At 44.2% G+C, this 25,610-nt stretch overlaps 1 protein-coding gene across 3 annotated transcripts in view; it reads right to left on the minus strand.

Annotated features, from left to right (window-relative positions):
• The window catches only part of LOC123762232 (translation initiation factor eIF2 assembly protein), a 91,299-nt gene extending 67,336 nt beyond the window's left edge, over positions 1-23,963 (minus strand). Inside the window, exon 1 of one of the 3 annotated variants that reach the window (XM_045748608.2) lies at positions 3,494-3,673. In XM_045748608.2, coding sequence (XP_045604564.2) covers positions 3,494-3,567 — 74 coding nt within the window. In that variant the 5' untranslated portion in view covers positions 3,568-3,673. Of the gene's footprint in view, positions 1-3,493; positions 3,675-23,939 lie in introns of those variants that run through there. The other 2 variants (XM_069324311.1, XM_045748607.2) reach the window with 2 other exon arrangements.
• Positions 23,964-25,610: the final 1,647 nt, after the last annotated feature.

The following is a 25,610-nucleotide window of genomic DNA, read 5'->3' on the forward strand; positions in this document are numbered from 1 at the left end:
CCGCGAACTTACGAACGTCGTGGGCACAGGGATAGACCACAGGCTGGCTGGACCGAATAATCCTGCGGACGACCTGGGAGATCCGCTCTCTGGAACAGGAAAGAAGGAAAATTGGGTCCACCTAAAGTGCGTCCCCTGACACAGAGGCCTTGGCGCACAGATAACGGCGAAGAGCTGCAACCGGACAAAAAACATGATGCACCCCTGGCTGAACAAACCAAGTATCAACAATCCAAGGACCCCTCCGGAAAGCAGCAGACTCATTCTTCGCTAGTAAAGAAGGAGAAGGCTGCAAACAAACGAAACGACCACCTGGACAAAAAAAGCAGAAACCCCTGCACCGGAAGAGAACATGAAGCTCCCTGACCCGACCCCCAGAAGCCAATGCCAACAAGAAAAGAGACTTAAAAAAACAGTCCTGAACCAAGGAGACCACCACAAACCAAGGAGGAGAGAGAAAAGAGAGCACCCGGTCCAACGACCAGGACGGCTCAGGCGGCGCATGAGCAGGCCGGCGGTGAAAAAACGCCCAAGAAAGCCTGCGGAACGGAGCAGAAATGACATCAACCCAGAATGCAAGCTGCAGCGGCTCCGCCAGCGCCGCACGATACGAGGCGACAGTATTAGGCATAAGATGACGGTACTGAAATAACCAAGAGAGAAAGGACAAAACAACATGATCAGAAATCGAAGACAATCTATGAAGAGACAAAAAATGCCGAAAGGACCGCCATGAAATTTCATACTGCCATATAAAATCCGTCTAGACGAAACTCGCAGGTGGGACACTATCAAGGAAGCCACCTGATCACCATACAAGTGGCGATACACCCGCATCAAAAAGACCAGACGCGAAGAATGGAGAAGATCGTACCAGCCACGTACCAGATCGGACCGATTTGCTGAAAGAGGCAGAGCTGCGGGAAGACCCTCGGACATCTTGCTCGGACATCGAGCAAGAAGCACCTGAAACCAGAGCTAGGCCGGCCATCAAGGAGCCAACAGGACTACTTTCCCCTGGTAAGTCTCCAACCGAGCCAGGATCCGGAGCAACAACCAGACTGGTGGGAAGAGGTACAGTAACTCCACCCGACCAGTCCAGCCAAAAAGCATCGACCCCGACAGCCTTGCAGTCTGGGAAGGGCGCCACATAAACTGGAAGATGCCTCGACCACGCCGATGCGAAAAGATCCACCTCTGGGCACCCATACGTCTTGCAGAGCTAACTGAACGAGTCGGCGTCGATCGTCCATTCCGTGGAAAGGGGAATGAACCGAGAATGGCCATCCACCAGGACGTTTGACACCCCCCTGAACAAGAACGGCCAGGAAAGCCAAACCCCGAGAACTCAGCAGACGAGTCACCCAAAGCGACCAGACCCAAAGAACCAAGGACCGCATCGAACCCCTGCGGTTCAGGCAATGAACCACCGGGGAGCAGTATGAATGGAGCCAGACCGTTGCTCTTCGAGCGACACGAATCCTCTGAAGCAAATGCCACACCACCACAAACTCCCGCGTCGTGCTGTGAGCTCGACGGAAAGACGGACCCCACCAACCCTGGCCGCCTGGTGAGCACTTGTCACAAAACCCCAGCCAAGAAACGAGGCATCCGTGAACACATCGAGCAAGACACTACACACAGAAATCACAATAACGTGATGCATCAAATGAACAAATCCACAAGGACCATGACGAGGATTCAAACCTGCCTCCGGGAGCATCCCAGCTGCTGCCTTAATCGACTGAGCTATGACATGGTTAGAAGAGTTGAAACCGAAGTTCTACTGAACTTACTGGATCCCGCAGCCTCTCCGAGACACAAACCAGGGTTTTACACAACTCCCCCATGCACTCGAGCTATGTCAATAGGCCGTTCTCCCTCTTTGCCCTTACATCATTACACACAGAAATCACAATAACGTGATGCATCAAATGAACAAATCCACAAGGGCCGTGACGAGGATTCGAACCTGCGTCCGGGAGCATCCCAGACGCTGCCTTAATCGACTGAGCTACGACATGGTTAACAGAGTACCTTTTACTCTAGGTTAAAGGTTAAACCTAGATCTAAATCTAGAAAGGTCTAGATCAAGGTTAAAATCCTTGTGGATTTGTTCATTTGATGCATCACGTTATTGTGATTTCTGTGTGTAATGATGTAAGGGCGAAGAGGGAGAACGGCCTATTGACATAGCTCGAGTGCATGGGGGGAGTTGTGTAAAACCCTGGTTTGTGTCTCGGAGAGGCTGCGGGATCCAGTAAGTTCAGTAGAACTTCGGTTTCAACTCTTTTAACCATGTCATAGCTCAGTTGATTAAGGCAGCGTCTGGGATGCTCCCGGATGCAGGTTCGAATCCTCGTCATGGCCCTTGTGGATTTGTACATCGAGCAAGGGCTCAGGGAAGCACCACGGCACAGAACCCCGAAAAACCCAGCGACGCAGCAGCCGACGCAAGGCTCCCGGGATCCGAACCCACCGATCACGAGAGCGGCGGAAGTGATGACCCCGAAGAAACCAAACCATCCGCCGAAGCCAGATCCGACCCGATCCAGACCCAACTGGATAACATAACATGCAATGTTTCATTTAGATTTTATTTACATAATAATTGACATGATACTGGGTGACAACTTTGGTAATTAGATTTACCTATCAATTTATATAAATGTCCATATAGAAAATATTCAATATAACGTAATCCATGAGAGAGAATATGTTAAAAATTTATAAACAAGCTGTCTATAAAAATAAGCAGATGAACTTGAACGAAACTTGAGTCAAAGAAATGGTCGAATATTGCTCAAAAGGGATAACTCAGCCACTTATCCCACCCAACCTGACCTAAAGTCTCACAGCTGTACCAAAGGTAGTTCAAACATAGCCCCCCCCCAAGCCTAGTAACTGTAGCCCAGAGTCATGCAGCTGTGGCCCCCCAAGCCCCAGGCAGCTGTGGCCCCCGAGCCCCAGGCAGCTGTGGCCCCCGAGCCCCAGGCAGCTGTGGCCCCCGAGCCCCAGGCAGCTGTGGCCCCCGAGCCCCAGGCAGCTGTGGCCCCCGAGCCCCAGGCAGCTGTGGCCCCCCGAGCCCCAGGCAGCTGTGGCCCCCCGAGCCCCAGGCAGCTGTGGCCCCCCGAGCCCCAGGCAGCTGTGGCCCCCGAGCCCCAGGCAGCTGTGGTCCCCGAGCCCCAGGCAGCTGTGGCCCCCGAGCCCCAGGCAGCTGTGGTCCCCGAGCCCCAGGCAGCTGTGGCCCCCGAGCCCCAGGCAGCTGTGGTCCCCGAGCCCCAGGCAGCTGTAGTCCCCGAGCCCCAAGCAGCTGTGGCCCCCGAGCCCCAGGCAGCTGTGGCCCCCGAGCCCCAGGCAGCTGTGGCCCCTGAGCCCCAGGCAGCTGTAGTCCCCGAGCCCCAGGCAGCTGTGTCCCCCGAGCCCCAGGCAGCTGTAGTCCCCGAGCCCCAAGCAGTTGTACTCTGAAACACTCACTCTCAACCTCACTAACCTTTTGATTGTGCACTTTTTAAATTTATCGTACCACGACGGGAAACTACAGGCGAGAACATCTTGTACTTTCATAATAAAGGCTTTTGTTACGTATGAATGTGGACACGAGCCTGGCGGGGGGAACGTTGCGTCAGCTGGGGACGTCGTCTGTCTGTTGACCACGGAGCTCAATATCTCGGTAAGGGTTTAATACCGCCAAATAACAGCGTGGGTGACGACATTTGGACGCCATATTGGTACTCCGATCTATTTCCCTGGATTTACCTCAGGGCTACCATATATTTACCTGAATTTACCTGAGGACCACTAATACTAGTGGCCTCAGTGAGGAAAGGAAGCCGGCGGCTTGTCAAGGGTCCCCCGATTTGCCCCGATGATCTTTTCCAGCTGTATTTTAAAACCCAGCAGGGTTTTGGCGTTTACGACTTCGGCGGGTAGGCAGTTCCACGGGTTTAATCCCCCCTATGGGTGAAAAAGCATCTTCTATTTTATGTACCTTTAAAGGACATGTTGAGTGTAACCTTAGATTATCAATGAGCAATCTGATAGCAGCAGTACACCGAAAACTTCAACAAGATCTTGTAGATCTGAGGCAAAGTGAAATCGACACCAGTAATTCCATCTATCATCATACAATTTCTTCATCATACAATGCAAGAGGAGCCACACATCTATGGTTCATCCAAGAAAATCAGCAGACTTCTACATGTTACTACTGCTCGGCTTAGACTCGGTTACAAGTATCTCTGGGAATTCTCATTATCTGCTGATATATAGACCTGACCAAATGTAAACTGTGTCAACAAAATTATTCGCACACCCTCCGTCACTATGTGATGGAGTGCGAAAAGATACGTGAATTTAGAGACAATTCTATAACCAATGTACCAACGATGTGTCAATATTTCATTCAAAATGATCTGCTACCAGAAATTTTAGCCAAATATCCCCAGTTTGCTAACTGTAGGTAGTAACTAAGTGATCGTAACCTATCCACCGCTGCCGACTGGATGGGGGTCGGTGTGCAGGACAAACATATCAATTGTGACACCAGCAGCTCTCCACATATGTCAGTTGCTTAATTTAGAAACTGTACTTGTGGTCGATCTCGAACCCATTGTTGATGTGACGACTTATACTGAATTTTGTAACTAGCTCATCAAGATTGTAACTTGCTTAGCTAAATGAATTGTGGGGTTCAGTCCCTGAGCCCATTATGTGCCTCTGTAATCCTTTCCACTACCACCCACAAGATGGGTATGGGGTGCATAATAAATGAACTAACCTAACTAACTGTTCTATGTACTACATTGTGGCATGCTCAGCTTGAACCCGTTGCTCCTCGTTCGTGTTACATCTGCCTTTTTGAAGAAATTGTCCGGATCAACATCCTCCAAATTGTTCAGTATTTTAAAGGTTTCGATGAGATCCCCCCTGTCATGCCTGGTTTGTAGTGTTGCTAGTCCTGTGGCCCTCAACCGTTCCTGGTATGATAGATGACTAAGCTCTGGGATGATTTTTGTTGCGCGGTGTTGCACCTTCTCCGGAGCAGCTGTCTTTCCATCATTCTTTGTAAAATCTCTTGTATGTATGTACCTGACCTAAATAAACATTTATTTACATTTATTTCTTTCTTTCCGAAGATGAGGTCTCCATGCCTGGATGCAATAATCCAGGTGGGAGGGCACCAAAGATTTATACAATTGAACGACTACTTTCTTGTTCTAGAAGGTAAAGGTACACTTGAGTATTCCCAGGGTTTGGTTCGCTTTTTTTACTGCCGCTCCCACCTGTACAACTTTTAGTGAATAATGGATTCTGAATGATTCTGATTCTGACTTTTCTTCATCTATCTGGTGAAAATTTTCTTCACGTGCAAGGTCTTGCATTTATCGACATTAAAAAGCATTTGTAAGTCATCTGGCCATTTGTGGAGTTCATGTAGATATCCTTGTATGGTCTCAATATTACTTCACTTCCCACTTTACCATAGATCTTAGTGCCATCTGCAAATCTGATGATGTACTTTGTAATATTCTCATCTATGTCATTGATAGATATGACAAAAAAGGTTGGCCCTAAAATGTGGCCCTCAAAATGGTCGGTATACCTTCTAAAATCAGATATTATGTTCCCCACTCTGCTCTCCTATCATTATATCATGCCCTAATCTATCTCCACCTTACATACAGAGGTTCCTGTACTCATCTAGTTGTGCTTGCGGGGGTTGAGCTTTTGCTTGTTGGTCCCGCCTCTCAACTGTCAATCAACTGGGGTACAGATTCCTGAGCCTACTGGGCTCTATCATATCTACATTTAAAACTGTGTATGGAGTCAGCCTCCACCACATCACTTCCTAGTGCATTCCGTCTGTTAACTACTCTGACACTGAAAACATTCTTTCTAATGTCTCTGTTTCCTTTGGGTAGTAAGTTTCCACCTGTTTCCAATTGTTCGTGTTCCACCCTAGCCTTTTTAGGATATTCACCCTAGCGTTTGTCTTTGTCCACCCTATCAATTTCCCTGAGAATTTTGTAGGTGAGTATCATGTCTCCCCCTTAATCTTCTGTTTCCAGGAACGTGAGGTTCAGCTCCTTTAGCCTTTCCTCATAGCTCATACCTCTCGGTTCTGGAACGAGTCTGGTGGCATACCGCTGAATCTTCTCTAACTTTGTATTGTGTTTAACTAGGTATGGACTCCAGGCTGGAGCTGCATATTACAGGATTGGTCTGACATAAGTGGTATACAGGGTCCTGAACGATTCCTTACACAAGTTTCTAAAGGAAGTTCTTATGTTGACCAGCCTAGCATATGCCGCTGATGATATTCTTTTGATGTGGGCCTCTGGGGACAGGTTCGGTGTGATATCAACTCCCAGATCTTTCTCTCCATTTGACTCTTGCAGGATTTCACCTCCCAGATGGTACCTGTGTTCAGCCTTCTGCTCTCTTCGCCTAATTTCATTACTTTACACTTTCCTGAGTTGAACTTTAGTAGCCATTTTCTAGACCATTCCTCCAGTTTGTCCAGGTCGTCCTGTAGTCTCTGTCTATATTTATCTGTCTTGATTCTTCTCATAAGTTTTGCATCATCAGCAAACATTGAGTGGAATGAGTTTATGCCTTCTGGAAGATCGTTTACATATATTAGAAACAGGATGGGTCCAAGTACAGAGCCCTGTGGGACTCCGCTGGTGACATCTCGCCACTCTGATGTCTCCCCCCTCACAATTACTCACTGTTTCCTGTTTCGTAGATACTCCTTTATCCACTGGAGCACCTTACCTTTTACTCCTGCCTGTTGCTCCAACTTTTTTAACAGCCTTTTATGGGGTAATGTGTCAAAGGATTTCTGACAGACCAAGAAAATGCAGTCTGTCCACTCTTCTCTTTCTTACCTAATTTTTGTTAATTGGTCATGGAATTCTATTAAACCTGTGAGGCACGATTTACCATCCCTGAACCCATGCTGGAGGTGTGTTACAAAGCTATTTCCCTCCAGAGCCTTTTCCTCACGATCTTTTCCATCACCTTGCATGGTATACAAGTTAAGGAAACTGGCCTGTAGTTCAGTGCCTCTTGCTTGTCACCCTTTTTGTATATTGGGACTACATTAGCTGTCTTGCAACTTTCCGGAAGGTCTCCTGTTTCCAGTGACCTGTTATACACCAAAGAGAGTGGCACACTGCATCCTGGTGTTCGCGTGGAGGTTCACGCTGTGCAGCCTGCTGTGGTGGCTGCTCTGGTGCCTGAGGTGATCTCTGCGGCTGGGGTGGTCCGTGGCAGGAGGGTCCCACGAATGTTTCCGTGGGGTCCTCCTGCACCTCTGGCTGTTATGTCGTCGTTGGAGGTTACCTTGAGGTTACCTTGAGGTGCTTCCGGGGCTTAGCGTCCCCGCGGCCCGGTCGTCGACCAGGCCTCCTGGTTGCCGGACTGATCAACCAGGCTGTTGGACGCGGCTGCTCGCAGCCTGACGTACGAGTCACAGCCTGGTTGATCAGGTATCCTTTGGAGGTGCTTATCCAGTTCTCTCTTGAACACTGTGAGGGGTCGGTCAGTTATGCCCCTTATGTGTAGTGGAAGCGTGTTGAACAGTCTCGGACCTCTGATGTTGAAAGAGTTCTCTCTCAGAGCACCAGTTGCACCTCTGTTTTTCAACGGGGGTATTCTGCACATCCTGCCATGTCTTCTGGTCTCATGTGATGTTATTTCTGTGTGCAGGTTTGGGACCAGCCCCCTGTAGGTGCCTCCTTCTTGTCCGCAGATGGACGTGTCGAGTTCGGAGGACCTGCCGCTTGGCCCGAAGCAGATGAGGCCGTCTCCCCCTGGTGGTGTGGACTACTCAGCATTTCTCTACTCAACAATTCACAACTGTCGACCAATTCAGAGGTGGTGATACTGCTCTTTACTACTACCTAGAACTGACATGCTTAAAAGTAATTAGAAGTAGAGACTCATGGAGAGTATATCTTTTCCCGTTTCAGAGTCAAGGGTGCCGAGGCTGTCCTGACTGTGAGAGCAGTCTACAAAATTCCTAACACTGATGTGTCTGAATTCAATTCTAACCCTAGAAATCTAATACTAGCTAACATACTGAACAAAATCCAACTAATAATTTAGGGGGACTTTAATATTGACCTCTGCGAGCCTGATAACCCTCATGCTGCTAGTTTCCTCAACTCTATGAATTCCTACTTTCTCATACCCTTAATCACTAAACCTACTAGAATCACTGATACGACTGCCTCTGCTCTTGACCACATCTGGACTAACATAACCTCTCCACTTACTTCAGGGACAATCATTGATAGGACCACAGACCATTACCCCACATTTCTCCTAACAAACATTAATAAACCACCTCTAGATACAATGAAGATAAGCTTTAGGCACAATGAAACTTCTATAATCAATTTTATTGTTGCTGCTGTTAATATCATCTGGGAGACTGAATTAGGTAACACAGTGAACATCAACCTAGCAGTGCAAACATTTCTTCAGAAAACTCTGAGCCTCTATAACACCCACTGTTGAATGCTAACGAAACAAGTCACTACTAAAAGGTTAACTAATCCATGGCTTACAAAGGGCATACTTAAATATATTAATAAAAAACATAACCTTGAGAAGAAGTATAGGTTAGGAGTCGTCTCCAAAGAATTTTCAAAGATTTACTCATCAATGCTGTCTAAAATAATTAGGAGATCCAAAATGAAATACTACGAAGATAAATTTACCCAAATTAAGGGCAACACTAAGAAAACATGGAGCACTATTTCCCAAATATTAGCATTGAAAAAGATTTTGAATTAAAAACCAATAATCTTATCCAATGACGATGGTGTGCTTTCAGCCTCTGACACTGCTATTGAATTCAATAGGTTCTTCTCATCCATTGGGACATCCCTTGCGAATGATATTCCATCCTCCCTAACTCATGAGTTCAAATTCATAAACATCATAAACAATTCTATAACCAATGTTCCAGCAATGTGTAAATATTTAATTCAAAATGGTCTGCTAACAGAAATTTTAGCCAAATATCCCCAGTTTGCTAACTGTAGGTAGTAACTAAGTGATTGTAACCTATCCACCGCTGCCCACTGGGTGCAAAAAGTAAGGCAAATGTTCTATCTGAAAAGAAGTTCAGTTGCTTATACCCAGTTGTCTCCCCGAGACGGGGAGACGCAAGTCGAGGGTCTTGAAGTCTTGAGGTCAATATGTTAATCATATTTTTTTTTTTTTTTTTTTTTTTTTTTTGAGATATATACAAGAGTTGTTACATTCTTGTACAGCCACTAGTACGCGTAGCGTTTCGGGCAAGTCCTTAATCCTATGGTCCTTAATCCTATGGTCCCTGGAATACGATCCCCTGTCGCGAAGAATCGTTTTTTCATCCAAGTACACATTTTACTGTTGCGTTAAACAGAGGCTACAGTTAAGGAATTGCGCCCAGTAAATCCTCCCCGGCCAGGATACGAACCCATGACATAGCGCTCGCGGAACGCCAGGCGAGTGTCTTGGGTCCATATATATTGTGGTCCATATGATTAACCCGACTTAAGGTTACATATTGGATACCTTATTAAGGGTATATTATTGGTTAATTTGTCTCACCTAGGCTCTAGTTTATACAACCATGTGCAAATATACACATGATTGTATAACCTTTCCACCGCCGCCTTGCACTGCATGAGCTGCATAATTAACAAATTGAGCTGTACGTATAACTGCCTCAACACAGCTAAATTAAATTAAATTAAATTTTTATTCAGGTAAGGTACATACATACAAGGTAAGATACAAAGTTGATGGATTTATAGATAGAGCTAGTACATACAATGCCTAAAGCCACTATCACGCAAAGCGTTTCGGGCAGGAAAAATATTAAAGACTAAAACTTAATACTAATAGAGCTTAATATATAAAATGTGTTGAGAACAAATAAAAAAAAAAGAAAAAAAAGAAAGGGGGGGAACATGGCTGAAAAAGCAGCACAAATACAATTAGGTCAACACAGCTGTAACTACTCGGCTTACACACTGAATTACGTTCTTGAACCAACAGTAATATAAGCGACTATAATATACATGCATTAAAATGTGTACGTAGCTTATGAGGAGTTAGCGTCACAAATGATATGTTTATCCTGCACCCCCCCCCCCCCACCCTCTCACCCAATGGGCAGCGGTGAATAGGTTACAATCATTTAGTTACTACCTACAGTTAGCAAAATGGGGATATTTGGCTAAGATTTCTGGTAGCATGTCATTATGAATGAAATATTTACACATCTCTTAAACATTTGTTATAGAATTCTCTGAATTCACGTATCTTTTCGCACTCCATCACATAGTGACGGAGGGTCACACACCTATGATGCATGCCCGAGTCATCACTCCAATACCACTGCGTTTTTGGGTCGACCCCGGCACCACAGTACCCCACTAGTTTCAATAATATAATACAATTTTTTGTATACACAACGTTAAGATTGATGAAAGTGTTTTTTGGCGATGTCCGCCTCTTGGAGGAGCACAGACATTGCGTTAAGACAGACAAGCCTAAACATTTCACCACTGCATGGAATTTGATCACAACAGAAGCATATTGGTATAGTAGTACTTTCCACATAGAATATATGTCCTTCAACGAAGAAAGACACTTTAAAAATATATGTAAATAGCGCGTGAATGTGTATTCGTAAATATGTAAGATATGGCATTGAAAACAGGACAGACAGCTGATATTTTTTTAACATATATATGTTCTTAACAATATATATGCAATTTCTGAATTGATAAAAATATAACTAAAAATTATTTAAACGCTTTAACTTCAATATATATTCTAAAATTGATAGTATAACGTATTATGTATATATGCATAAATATGTCCTATTTATGAATAAATTTTATATTACACATGTATAAAATTAAATGGTTTACCACTATACACATTATTGCCACCGTTTTCTATTGGCAATCAAACGCTACTGAAGGGGTAACGTGCGAATTCTCATTATCGGTGAGAGCGAGTTTACCTGGCATTCCACTTTGCTGTAAAAGCCGGAATATTTCGGGAAATTAGGAAAGACAATAGAGCAGTCACTGACACACAAAGGCCAGAAAGCACGAGTATAAAGAGCCAAGAGCTAGAACCAAGAATTATATGTACGGGCAGCATAAAGCATCCTCTTCTTCTTATTGAGAATAGGTGCAGTTTGTATGAAGGGTTTACCCTCCCGATGACTGCACCAGGACAAATGTTAGGAGACGCGTGGACGTTGAGGAGGAGAAAAAAGTCAAAGGTGTTAGATGTGTCGGGCCGGAGAGAGAGGAGTGGCGACGAAAATAGAGGCGGACGTTAGAGGGAGACTCCCTGCACCGTAGGGCGGGGTGACGAGTTCACGGCGGCAGCTGACGCACGGTGGAGCGGTGTGCGCAAGATGTCAACTAATATTTCTCCAGAAACTTGTGTAACGGAAAGCGCAAGCAGTATGCATTCCAAATCACCCACGTGCCAGGGGACACATGGCCACCAGACGGTGCCCTCGGCTGAGACATCTTATCCGGCACCCTATAAACAAACTCCTTCACCCGCGACACCCAGATAGTGGATGAGCACCACGGGATCGGAAGCACCCGGGCATCCCGATAAGGGCCCAACATCGGACCCTCACAGGGCACGACCCCAGCAGACGGGACTAGGCTTCCCCCAGACTGGAACAACGAAGGAGGGAGAACCGCAGGGGATGCAGGCGCAGCATCGACCTCATCACAGGGCACAGGAGCCGAGGCCCCCCGGCGCACATCTTTCTGCAACATCACGACGAGGTTCCGATCATCAGGGACAACCCCCCACCGAGGGGATCCAACAGCAGGAGACGCAAGAGGGGGGGGGGCATAGGCAGCAACTTCGGAGCCCCGCACAGCACCATCACCCACGCCGGGGGACGCTAGAGCACCATACTCCCCCACCTCCTCCCAAGGCACACCACGAAGGGGAGACACACTCCGAGCCCGCCGCGAACGCTTCGAGACAGGCCGCACCACACCACGCCCAGCAGGCCCCTCCGCAGGCACAGCCACCATCTTCACATCCACACAGGCCACACCCGCACCATCCGAAGAGTACACAGAGGCCACATCACCCACACTGTCTACATCATCCAGGGAAACAGCCTCAGAACAACGACGCACACGCTTCTGCAAAGGGATACCTTGAGGTTACCTTGAGGTTACCTTGAGGTGCTTCCGGGGCTTAGCGTCCCCGCGGCCCGGTCGTCGACCAGGCCTCCTGGTTGCCGGACTGATCAACCAGGCTGTTGGACGCGGCTGCTCGCAGCCTGACGTATGAGTCACAGCCTGGTTGATCAGGTATCCTTTGGAGGTGCTTATCCAGTTCTATCTTGAACACTTTGAGGGGTCTGCCAGTTATGCCCCTTATGTGTAGGGGAAGCGTGTTGAACAGTCTCGGACCTCTGATGTTGATAGAGTTCTCTCTCAGAGTACCTGTTGCACCTCTGCTTTTCAACGGGGGTATTCTGCACATCCTGCCATGTCTTCTGGTCTCATGTGATGTTATTTCTGTGTGCAGGTTTGGGACCAGCCCCTCTAATATTTTCCACGTGTAAATTATTATGTACCTCTCCCGCCTGTGCTCAAGGGAGTACAGTTCTAGGCTCTTTAGCCGGTCCCAATAGTTTAGATGTTTTACCGAGTGGATTCTAGCAGTAAAGGATCTCTGCACGCTCTCCAGGTCAGCAATTTCTCCAGCTTTGAAAGGGGCTGTCATTGTGCAGCAGTACTCCACTCTAGAGAGCACAAGCGTTTTGAAAAGTATCATCATCGGTATAGCATCTCTAGTGTGAAAAGGGTCTTGTTATCCAACCTGTCATTTTTCTTGCAGTTGTGACGGCTACTTTATTGTGTTCTTTAAAGGTAAGGTCTTCCGACATGAGTACACCCAGATCCTTTACATTGCCTTTTCGTTCTATGTTATGATTTGCCTGAGTTTTGTACGTGGTTTCCGTTTTTATATTTTCATTTTTTCCATAGCGCATGAGCTGGAACTTATCTTCGTTAAACACCATATTATTTTCTGTAGCCCATAGAAAGACCTGATCTACATCTGACTGGAGGTTTGCCGTGTCCTCTATGTTGCCTACTCTCATGAAGATCCTAGTGACATCTGCAAAGGATGATACAGTGCTATAGGTTGTGTTCTTGTCTATGTCCGATATGAGGATGAGAAAAAGTACTGGAGCAAGCACAGTACCCTGGGGGACTGAGCTCTTCACTGTTGATGGGCTGGATTTTATTTTGTTGACTATTACACATTGGGTTCTGTTGGTCAGAAAATTGTAGATCCATCTGCCTATTTTTCCGGTAATTCCTTTTGAACGCATTTTATGTGCAATAACACCATGGTCACATTTATCAAAAGCTTTTGCGAAATCTGTGTAAATTACATCAGCGTTTTGTTTGTCTTCCATAGCATCTAATGACATATCATAGTGGTCCAGCAACTGCGATAGGCAAGAGCGCCCTGTTCTGAAACCATATTGTCCGGGGTTATGAAGATGCTGTGATTCCATGTATTTTGTGATCTTACTTCTTAGCACTCTCTCAACAATTTTTATGATGTGCAATGTTAGTGCTATCGGTCTGTAATTTTTTGCCTCTGCCTTATTTCCTCCTTTATGAAGTGGTGCTATCTCTGCTGTTTTTAGTATATCAGGAATAACGCCAGTATCTAGGCTTTGCCTCCACAGAATGTGGAGGGCCTGCGATAGTGTTTTTTTACAGTTCTTTATGAATATGGAGTTCCAAGAATCCGGGCCTGGGATGGAAAGAGCAGAACCACAGTCGCCAACACACACAGGCACGGCAGGCACCTCCCCCTGCCGAAGCCCCCCCCCCCCCCACCAATACAGCAGAACCCGCGTTCCCAGGAGACGGTACCACAGCCACAGGCGGGGGTGGGACATGAACCTCCACTGGGACATCCCGCACTACACTCAGCGCAGGTGACGGCCCGACACCCTCACACACCGACTCAACAACCCCAGGGGCCACAGCAGTCATCTGTCGCGTCTCACGGGCCGTAGAACTCGCCTCAACAGGCGGAGCAGCAGACAGGTAATCAAGCGCCTCAGGCACAGCACCCACACTGTCCTCAGAACCGTCCGAACGCAACAGGGGCGGAAAATCCTCTGCACGAAAAACATGCACCCGACCAGTTGCTCCCACGTCGCACGCGGCAGCCAGATGACCCTCGTGACCACAGCGATAACAGGTGCGCGGTTGACCCCGATACAGGCAGCGGAGCTGTTACAAATAAATGTGTGTTCTATGGGGAGTCTAGTGTTAATGGATGTAGGGGCAGTAGTTAGCATTAAGAGTTATCAAATATGGGAGATCTAAAAGGCCCGGCCCCCATTAAATATATAAACATAAACTTGTAGTGGCTTATTACAGCAATAGTCAGCCTAGAGGTTGATCATAGATCTCCTACACAGGAAAAATGGATACTCCTTTAGCTAACTTATTTATTAACCCCTCAACCCCCCAAATACATTCACACCAATAACAATAATAATTACTTTACCACACTATCTTACGTTAAAAGCCTTGGTCCACATAAGCAGGATACAAGGTTTACACTGAGAACAAGCAAGGGTAAAGTACTACTGGTTAAGAACTGAAGCTTGATGCAGCTTAGGGTAGTGAGACCACGTGGTACCCTAATACAACACAACACAACACTACACTTAGGGTACCCAAAACACTGGCAAATACTACCCCCCAGGTCTCACCAATCTTTCACTACCAGAGTAGGCACACTCACAAACACAGTATAACTTAACTTAAGGGACTTATAACTTAAGGGAAATAAGTAAGAGGGAAGGAAAAAGGGGAGAGAGGTGCAGCCACAGAGTCCCGATGTTTACACCTCGAACGCCAACAGAGAAGAACGCTTCCAGCGACCAGATCAGGGCTCCCGCATTGTGTGATGCCGAGAGGAGCCTAATTGATCGTGCAGCTAAACACATTAAAAATCTTCCCCTATGCATCATATTGCTACTTTACTCGTTCTCAGGATAGTTAATCTTATAACAATGTTATACTTAATCCACAACAAGCTCAAGAGTCTGAATGCTTGTGAGCAACAAGATTCGTCCTACGTTTGGCAGGGAAGATACGAACAAAGACACGTCGACTTGCGTCTTGCTAATCTAACGTAGCTTATTTAGTTCAATTTGACCTCTGGTTTCCACTTGAGGAACCCAGAGTCGTAACAGGAGTGTGTAACCCAATACGGACATCGACGACGGTACACTACACTTCAGCGACATCGTCAGGGTGCGGGAGCCATCAAGCATACCAACACAGTTCCCGGCAACGACCTTGTTCCAACGAACACTTAACACCGTCCCAAATCGTTCAAAACAGGAGGTTAAGAAGTCGTCCTGAAATTCGAAGGGGGTACCATGCACCGCCACAGACGTCAAGGTGACACTAAGATTCACTACCTTAACAGAACCAGCAGTATCAGGGAGAGGGTAAACACGCCCCTCACACCGCTCGAGAAACGCCTGAAAGGCAGCCTGGAGCCGGAAATTGACCACAGTACGGTTGCCCTGAAGCAGCTGGATGCCCACCAGGTCCGACAGCTGCACCTGAAACACGTCCACCAGGGCGATACCAACCAACGAATGGTCCACCGGCACCGTAAATCCCAGACCAGCAGACAATGTCCTCTTCACTGGAGGGCGAGAAGTCCCCATGGCTAAGTCAAACGTCACCCTGTCAGTGGCAAACCAGCAATCACCCAATGTAAACACGAGCCAGGAGCGGAGAGACCTCAGGAACGTCCGACCCGGCCGGTGGTCACCACGCAACTCCATAAAGCATCCACTAGACAGTGTGACATTGTGATTGACAGAATTAGGCTGAGATATCGTATCTTTGGCAGGTGGCTGCAGGTAATGAATCCCCCCAATGGTGACCATTCCAATTGTAAACCATGTGAACAAGATCTAGAACATATACTCTCCAAAACTATATATGTGATTGCCCTGTTATAAGTGACCTCAAACCAAATGGTATGAGGTACTCTGAGCTCATAAATAAAAATGAGTTCCCTGTTGGGTTATTTGTGGACCTACGTAAAGCTTTTGACACTGTCAACCACCAAAACCTTCTTTTTAAATTACATCATTATGGAGTCAGAGGACACTCCCTGCAATACCTCAAATCTTACAGTGCGAGTTTGAAACATCTATACAAAGATACAGTGCGAGTTTGAAACATCTATACAAAGATACAGTGCGAGTTTGAAACATCTATATGATTTATATCAAGTAACAATAATCAACGAGCGACATGGGTGATCGTCAACACGGCAACTGTGGCGAACCTCGTTCTTGAGCTTGGTTTCAGGTGGATGGGCAGCTCGCGCTGAAAGTGCTTCAGGTGCTATAAGTTTGATAATTTTGCCAGGCCCACCACAAGACCTGCGATACCACCCAACAAAGGCCGTCTTCACTGCGATGGAGAGCACACCAACATTTAACTGTTCTTATTGTATTGATACATCTAGATACAATATATCTAGATACAATAAGACAAGAATTGCTTGTTTTATTGTATCTAGACCCCATTGCATCTACATGCAAGCTGATATTGATCCTGAACTAAATCTGCTATCACAAATCTATGATAACCAGCATATTAATGACCACTACTGCAAGTATTACTCAGCAAACCTTGCAAAAAAAAAAACTCCAAAATAGCACTTGTTTATCAGTTTTCAACCAAAATGTCAGATCACTTGGTAAACATTATGATGATATAAATGCTCTACTCATAGCACTGGGTACTAAACTATCGTTCATTATTTTAACAGAAACCTGGCTAAGTAAAGAATATACCCAACTTTACAACTCATTTGGTTATATAGCCATTCACAACTACCGGCCTAATAAAAAAGGTGGCGGCACAGCTATATATTACCAAGATACCTTCATCTGCAATACTGTCATTACTGACAGAGACGACTACTATGAATATACCTTTGCTCAGTTCTCGATTTAATCCCTTAAATCCTCCTTGACGATTGAAGCTATCTATAGATTTCCCAATACTAACATAGCATCATTCTCAGATAACATAAGGAATCTTATCATGAACAACAATCTCAACAAAAATCACATCATTCTAGTGGGGAGACTTCAATATTGACCTGGGTCAGCAAAATAGCCCCCAAGTCGACTATTTCCTAAACAGCGTGAACTACTGAATGCTAATCCCCACAATCACCAAGCCCACCCGAGTCACTCAAACATCCGCCACTACATTGGATCATTTATGGACAAACATAACAGCTCCCCTTGCACCTGGTATAATCACTGACAGAACAACTGACCATTATCCTACCTTCCTCGTAGCGAACATGGACATAACACCACCAGCTAACAAGAAACTTACCTTTAGGTTACACAGTGAAGCAGCAACAGGCAATCTCACAAATGCACTCCACAATATAAACTAGGAATCTGAATTAAATAATACACAGGATATAAATTCATTAACTAACCTCTTCCTTTCCAAATTTCTAAGCCTCAACTTTACATTTACAACACTCATTGTCCTCTCCTCATCAAGCAAGTAACTGATAAAAGGTTAAATAATCTGTAACTGATAAAAGGTTAAATAATCTGTTAAAAAAAGTTAAAAAATCCGAAATACGACAACATAACAATCCTTCTTCAACTATAATAATAATAATAATAATAATAATAATAATAATAATAATAATAATAATAATAATAATAATAATAATAATAATGTTTATTTAGGTAATGTACATACATACAAGAAATTTTTACAAAGATTGGTGGACTTATAGATAGAGCTAGTACATACAATGCCTAAAGCCACTATAACGCGAAGCGTTTCGGGCATGAAAAACTTAAATGACTAAAGCTTAATACTAATTGAGCATAAAGAGTAAAAAGAAAACATGAAATGAAAACATAGCTGAAAAAGCAGCACAAATACAATTCTGTCGACAAACAGCGCTCTTTAAAAAAAAAAAGACAGACATTGGTTGACAATAGAGGGGTAAGGTAGGTTACAGGGAATTTATTAGGTATAGCTTCGTTTTTATCTTAAACTGGTTGAGAGAGGTACAGTCTTTAACATGGTTGGGAAGGTCATTCCACAATCTGGGTCCCTTGATTTGTAGAGCATTTCTAGTTTGATTAAGTCGTACTCTAGGAATATCAAAACTGTATTTATTTCTGGTGTGGTGCTCATGGGTTCTGTTACAACCTTCTATGAAGCTTTTGAGGTCAGGATTGGCATTACAGTTTAGCGTTTTATATATGTATAATACACATGAGAGAATGTGCAGTGACTTAATGTCTAACATATTCAGAGATTTGAGTAGGGGTACCGAGTGATGTCTGGGGCCAGAGTTGGATATTGTCCTAATAGCAGCTTTGTGTTGAGTAATTAGAGGACGTAAATGATTTTGGGTAGTAGAGCCCCAAGCACAAATACCATAGTTGAGATATGAATAGATAAGGGAGTAATAGAGAGTCACCAGGGTAGGGCGGGGTACATAATATCTGATCTTAGAAAGAATGCCAACAGTTTTTGAAACTTTTTTGATATATTTAGAATGTGTCCCTGGAAATTCAGCTTGTGGTCAATGAGAATGCCAAGGAATTTGCCATCTAATTTGTTACAAATTTGGGTATTGTTTATTTTGAGATTTATTTGATTAGAGGATTTATTGCCAAACAGAATATAGAAAGTTTTGTCAATGTTAAGGGTGAGTTTGTTGGCAGTTAGCCAAAGATGGACTTTATTTAGCTCGGTATTTACTGTGGCATTTAGAGCAAGGGGGTCAGGACTGGAGTAAATGAAGGTTGTGTCGTCAGCAAATAGAATTGGTTTGAGGTGTTGGGAGGCATTTGGAAGGTCATTAATGTAGATGAGAAAGAGGAGAGGGCCAAGTATGCTGCCCTGAGGAACACCAATGTTGATGGGTAGAGTGGGAGAAATTGAATTATTCACAGAAACATACTGGAGCCTGTCAGTAAGGTAGGATTTGAGGTATTGTAGGGAGTGTCCTCTGACTCCATAATGATGTAGTTTAAGAAGGTTTTGGTGGTTGACAGTGTCAAAAGCTTTACGCAGGTTCACAAATAACCCAACAGGGAACTCATTTTTATCAAGAGCTGTATGAATCGAGTTAAGCATACTAATAAGTGCATCGTTAGTGCTTTTTTTGGGTCTGAAGCCATATTGGCAAGGGCTAAGTATATTGTGTTTAGCTAGATACGAGTAAAGCTGCTTATAGATTAGTTTTTCAAAAATTTTTGACAAGTTTGGCAGGATTGATATAGGTCTGTAGTTGTTAACATCTGTGAGATCACCACATTTGTGGACAGACGTTACTCTCGCTTTTTTTAGAATATCTGGAAAGGTTTGGAGTTCAAGTGACTTGTTGAAGAGCAATGCAATAGCAGGGGCTAAAGATCTGGAGGTTTTATTGTAAATTAAAGTTGGTATCTCCTCAAGGGCACTAGACTTGGTTTTAAGGGAAAGGATTATCTCATTGACGTCAGTGGAATTAATAGGCTTTAGGTATAGAGACTGTGGATAGTTACCTGTAAGATAGTCCTTAACGTCAGTATTGGAAGATGGAATATCATTTGCAAGGGATGACCCAATGGAAGAGAAGAACCTATTGAACTCAATAGCAGAATCAGAGGCTGAAAGCTGACCATCGTTATTGGACAGGAGTGTTGGTTTGTTATTTAAAGTCTTCTTTGATCCCAATATTTGTGAAATTGTGCTCCAAGTTTGTTTAATGTTGCTCTTTATTTGGGTAAATTTATCTTCGTAGTATTTAGTTTTGGCTCGTCTAATTATCTTAGATAGCAATAATGAGTAATTCTTTGAGAATTCTTTGGAGACAATTCCTAACCTATACTTCTTCTCAAGGTCATGTTTTTTATTAATGGATTTAAGTATTCCCTTTGTAAGCCAGAGATTGTTAATCCTTTTGGTTGTGACTTGTTTTGTAAGCATAGGACAGTGGGTGTTATAAAGGCTAAGAGTTTTTTGAAGAAAAGATTGCACTGCTAGGTTGATGTCCTCTATGTTACCTAACTCGGACTCCCAGTTGACATTATCAGCAGCAGTTATAAAATTGTCTATAGCAGTTTCATTATGCAGTCTAAAACTTAACTCTCTTGACTCTAGAGGTGGTTTGCTAATGTTAGTTAAGAGAAATGTGGGGTAATGGTCTGTAGTGCTATCGGTGATTATACCTGAAGTAAGCGGAGAGGTTATGTTTGTCTAGATGTGATCTAGAGTCGTGGCAGTGCTATCAGTGATTCTAGTAGGTCTAGTGATTAAGGGTATGAGGAAGCAGGAATTCATACAGTTGAGGAAGCTAACAGCAGTAGGGTGTTCAGGCTCGCAGAGGTCAATATTAAAGTCCCCTGCGATAATTAGATGGTTTTTGTTCAGTCTGTTATCAAGTATTAGATTTCTAAGGTTTGAGTTGAATTCGGACACATCAGTGTTAGGAATTCTATAGACTGCACCCACAGACAGGACAGACTCGGCACCCTTGACTCTGAAGCTGGCGAAGATATACTCCCCATAGCAGTCTCTAGTTCTAATTTCTTTTAAGCATGTTAGTTCTTGGTGGTAGTAAAGAGCAGTGCCACCACCTCTCTGAAGTTGATGACAGTTGTGAATTGCCGAGTAGTTAGGCATGTTAAAGAGTTGAGTAGTATCCTCTTTCAACCATGTTTCAGTAAGTATAATAAAAGAGAATTTGTTGTCAATAGTTTCAATCAAGGCACTAACATCATCGAAGTGTTTACCTAGTGTTTACCTTTACCTAACTAACCTACCCCAACCAAACTTAACCAACCTAACCTACCCCAACCCAACCTAACCTAACCTTATACACATTAACCCCATGTTACTTATTGTACTCTTATTGTACGTGCTACTTATGGAACTCCCTACCATAATCTACCTTAAGTAATCTAAATTGCGACTAACTCCCAAACGTACATACAGTACTAACAATCTGTCTCTTGATTAATCCACACTTTTCGTAAAACAGCAACATTTGGATACCACCATTAACACCACCCCTCATCTTTGCCATCCTAAGTACATTTCTACTTATATGTATATTTTTCTTATTATCCTCACACAAATAGAAGACATCGATAACTTCCAACATCTGCCAAATTCTGAACATTGAGGCGCCACCGAAAGTGCCGCATCTATCATCACCACTCGTACAGTCATCGAGAGTAAAAACCTCCATGCAAACTGCACGTATCGCGAAGAAGAAGAATGTTAACACTTAACTTATGCGGACGACACACGTGGTCTCTGGCATATCAAAGACCGTCGTTTAGCGTCGTAAATCCTTCTTTCAGTACCAAACAATATCCTGCTGTACCCCAGAAGTTTACCAAGGATCCGGTACTTGGCTTATTTCGCGGATACAAAGTGTGCTGTACCACCAGACTTAAGCTGAACCGGCTTTCCCCGATCTCTGAGGAGGAGCGTAGTTCACCCCTGGAATCTGTGGCCGGAATGAATACTCTGGATGCTACATGGGCCCCTCGAAGATGCTGTGACGTCATCCCTTCTTGGCCTATCAGAGCGCCTAAGCCTTTCCTGCCCGAAACGCATTGCGTAATAGTGGCTTTAGGCATTGAATGTACTAGCTCTATCTATATAATGACCCATTAATGTAACATCACTTGTATGTATGTACCTTACCTGAATAAACATATTTATTTATTTATTTATTTCCGCGCTTCCCATTCTCTCTGATTTAGGCATGACTGCAAGCGGATGGCTTCAGGCCTGGCTTTCTTGTCTCATACAGTGCCTCCTTGTTTCAGGTGGGGGTTGGGGAAGTTTTGTGGTCAGAAGGCAACGGTGTTTGGTGAGGGGAGGACCGGCATAACCCCCCACTACCATCTCACTCCAACAACTCTCCCTGGTAGGGAGTACCCCATTCCAAGTCAAATAACTCTGCATTATCCATTGCAGCACATCCAGACTACATAGGTCATATCCAATAACATCTTGAGAGACCCCTCGATGAGACGAATCCACTGACACCCATCTTGACAAATTTCAGATACAAAATTGTAGCGAGTAAACATTATACTCGCTCCAGTTACAGAAGCTACAATCCTTTCCCCAATTACAGGTATAATACTCTTTTCATCCTGTTGGAGGGAGCTGAGGTGTAGTCACTATATATAAGCAAGCGATATGAGAATAGCCACATCACAGCACCGCTCCTGTGCCAGGTAAGTCCACTACGGGCTCACCATAGCCCATGCTACTTGCCCAGCTCATGTGCCAGGTAAGTTACGGGCTCACTATAGCCCGTGCTACTTGGAACTTGTTCCGAGTAGCTGAATCTATAACAACAACAACAATCAGTCCCCGTGGTGTAGTGGTAAGACACTCGCCTGGCGTTCCGCGAGCGCTATGTCATGGGTTCGTATCCTGGCCGGGGAGGATTTACTGGGCGCAATTCCTTAACTGTAGCCTCTGTTTAACGCAACAGTAAAATGTGTACTTGGATGAAAAAACGATTCTTCGCGACAGGGGATCGTATTCCAGGGACCTGCCCGAAACGCTACGCGTACTAGTGGCTGTATAAGAATGTAACAACTCTTGTATATATCACACACACACACACACACACACACACACACACACACACACACACACACACACACACACACACACACACACACAAAAAAAAAAAGAAGCCAACGACGCAGGGTGCAGTCGCACCTCCACAGATCTCCTGTATCAGCTATTGATACTGGTGATGACTCCAAAGGGCCACCACTTACGGGCTATTCATACCCGTGCCACCTTTTGGGTGGCTTAATCTTCATCAATCAATCACTCGAATAGCCAACACGAGTTACAGCCCCGCTCCTGTGCCAGGTAAGTCCACTACGGGCTCCCCATAGCCCGTGCTACTTTGGAACTTTTGTTCTAAGTAGCTGAATCTAAAACAACAACAGAATAGCAAACAGTACAATTTCCAGTCAAGAATGTAGCACTCGGAGCATGCAGTTCTAATCGACCTTAAGACGCTACAGCTTCGACACAGAACAGGCAGCAGACTAAGACCGCATCGAGCTACAACGCTCTCCCACATAGAGCTCCGCGACTCCGGCCACACTCAGCTCTCTGCTCTGCTCCAAGCTCCGTCTCAACGTCTACGACACTGCTGTATCCAAGACTACTAAATAAATATGAAAACCCACTAAACACTGTGTATTTAATCTACTCAACAACGTAACATAATCGTACGTTACAAAATAACGAAGTTAACCATTGCAAGCACAATATCAAGCAATGAGTTAGGGCGCTGAGACACTCGACTCTCACAATGCTCATCATACTAACCTGCATTCTTTTCTCCCTCCCACTGGCTTGGGCGCACTAGACAATCCCTGAGACGTTGTGTGCTAGTGGCTTTACAAGAATGTAAACTCATCATCATTACTATGATGATGAGTTTAACCCCAAATGTACCTTCTTGTATATAAATAATCTGTGGCCAAAATTTCTCGTTACATTCACATTTATATCAAAATATTTCGAAGATTTGGTTTTTGTGTTGGGCTTAAGGCTAACCACGAGCGTGGCTATTAAGGGCCACCACAAGAGCCGTAATGACCAACTAGTGGTCACACCTGTGGCTGCCACCTGACACTCACGGTTGTTTTGCCTAAATACATACAATATAAAAAATAACAACAAATATTAAGTACACACAGGAACACTACTTTCTATATTATGATTGATTAAACAATTATTGCTGTAATACATATCTATTGTACTCACAGTTAAGCTGAACCATGCCAATCGTCAAATGACATTTTATGAAGTGGGATCCCCTTACACTAGACTCACCGTTGGCTGACCATAATATCAAAACTGGCAACCTGTAATACAGTTAAGCTTCTGACCACCAGAGGCGCTAATGCTCCCCGTTATTACAATCCATATAATGATTGCTGCAGTTATGCCCTTTATGTATGGTGGAAGCGTGCCAAGTTTGAACAATATGGACTTACACTACCCGACTGCATCAAGTAACACATTCTCTTGTGTCAACTACATTTACAAAACCCTGTTCTTAAATGCAAACCATGCTCTGAAACTCTCCCTGGACAGATGTAATAGGACCCATTATCACCACACCAGAAATAAATATCTCTTTGATATCCCCAGGGTCAAACTTAATCTGTGTAAACACTCTATGCAAATTAAGGGACCTAGTTTATGGAACTCACTCCCTAGTGAATTGAAAAACTGTAAAACTTTTGCCTTATTTAAAAGCAAAACCAAAAAGTACCTAACTTCATCTTCTTAGTTTCCTACACTGAGCTTTAAATTTGCCCTGTACCTAGTGTTACCCAATCTCCTAATTTTTATGTAATTTCAAACAACCTTATCATTGTGTTCATTGCTGTCTTCTTTTATGTGCTAGCCATATGCTGTATTGTGACTACCAATTTTTGTCAACTACCATTCAAGCTGTCATTGCAACCAATCTTATATTGTTTTTGCTGTATTATGCCTACCAATTTTTTTGTCAACTACCATTCAAGCTGTCATTGCAATCAATCTTAGCTACCTATGTGCTTTAATATACTGTACCTACAATTTTCTCTCATCTTTTTTTTTTCATTTCATGTCATCTGTTATCATTTTTTGTCTATAATTTTGCAAGTATTTACCTCCTTAAAATTTTCTTAGATTAAGGACCTGCCCGAAACGTTGCGCGTGCTAGTGGCTTTACAAGACTGTAATTACCATATTTGTATCCTCACATTCCTTATGTACATTCTTGTATATGCATAAATAAATAAATAAATAAATAAATAAATAAATAAATAAACACTGCTAAATAAGTACTGTTATTGTCATGAACCCGAAAGATCAATCACTTGTGGATTAACAATAAATAACACGATGTTATAGAAAGTAAGTATCAAAAGAAGGCACCAAACTGGGGAGGCTATGTAGCACCTTCAAAAGTGCGGGATATTCAAAAGGCGCTAAATATCACTAAGGATGCCAATATGAGAACAAAAGCGCATAAGGCAAACAACATCAAAGGCATCTGATTCACCAAGGATACTATAGAGGGACAGGTGACCGCAAGGGACGGTCTGGAAACTTGACGTACACTCATCCTGGAAGTCAGGACATTCAACAAGGATATGCACAACCGTAAGAGGGACAATGTAATTCGGACAATAAGGAGCAGGGCAGCGCTCCATTAAGTGTCCCTGAGTTAAGCGGGTATAGCCAATATGTAACCTCGCCAGATATATTTCCCACCACCGGTTACGGTGGTAGGAGGAAGGCCATGGGGAGACACTACCTTTAAGAGCATGCAGCTTGTTATCAGTAACAAAACCAACGACCTTGCCATCGGGAAAGGATTGAGGAATGAATAACTGGGTAGAAGTCTGAATAAGGAATACCTTTATGGGAGATGGGACA

The sequence above is a fragment of the Procambarus clarkii genome, chromosome 2 (assembly GCF_040958095.1).
Source record: "Procambarus clarkii isolate CNS0578487 chromosome 2, FALCON_Pclarkii_2.0, whole genome shotgun sequence".
NCBI lineage: Eukaryota > Metazoa > Arthropoda > Malacostraca > Decapoda > Cambaridae > Procambarus > Procambarus clarkii.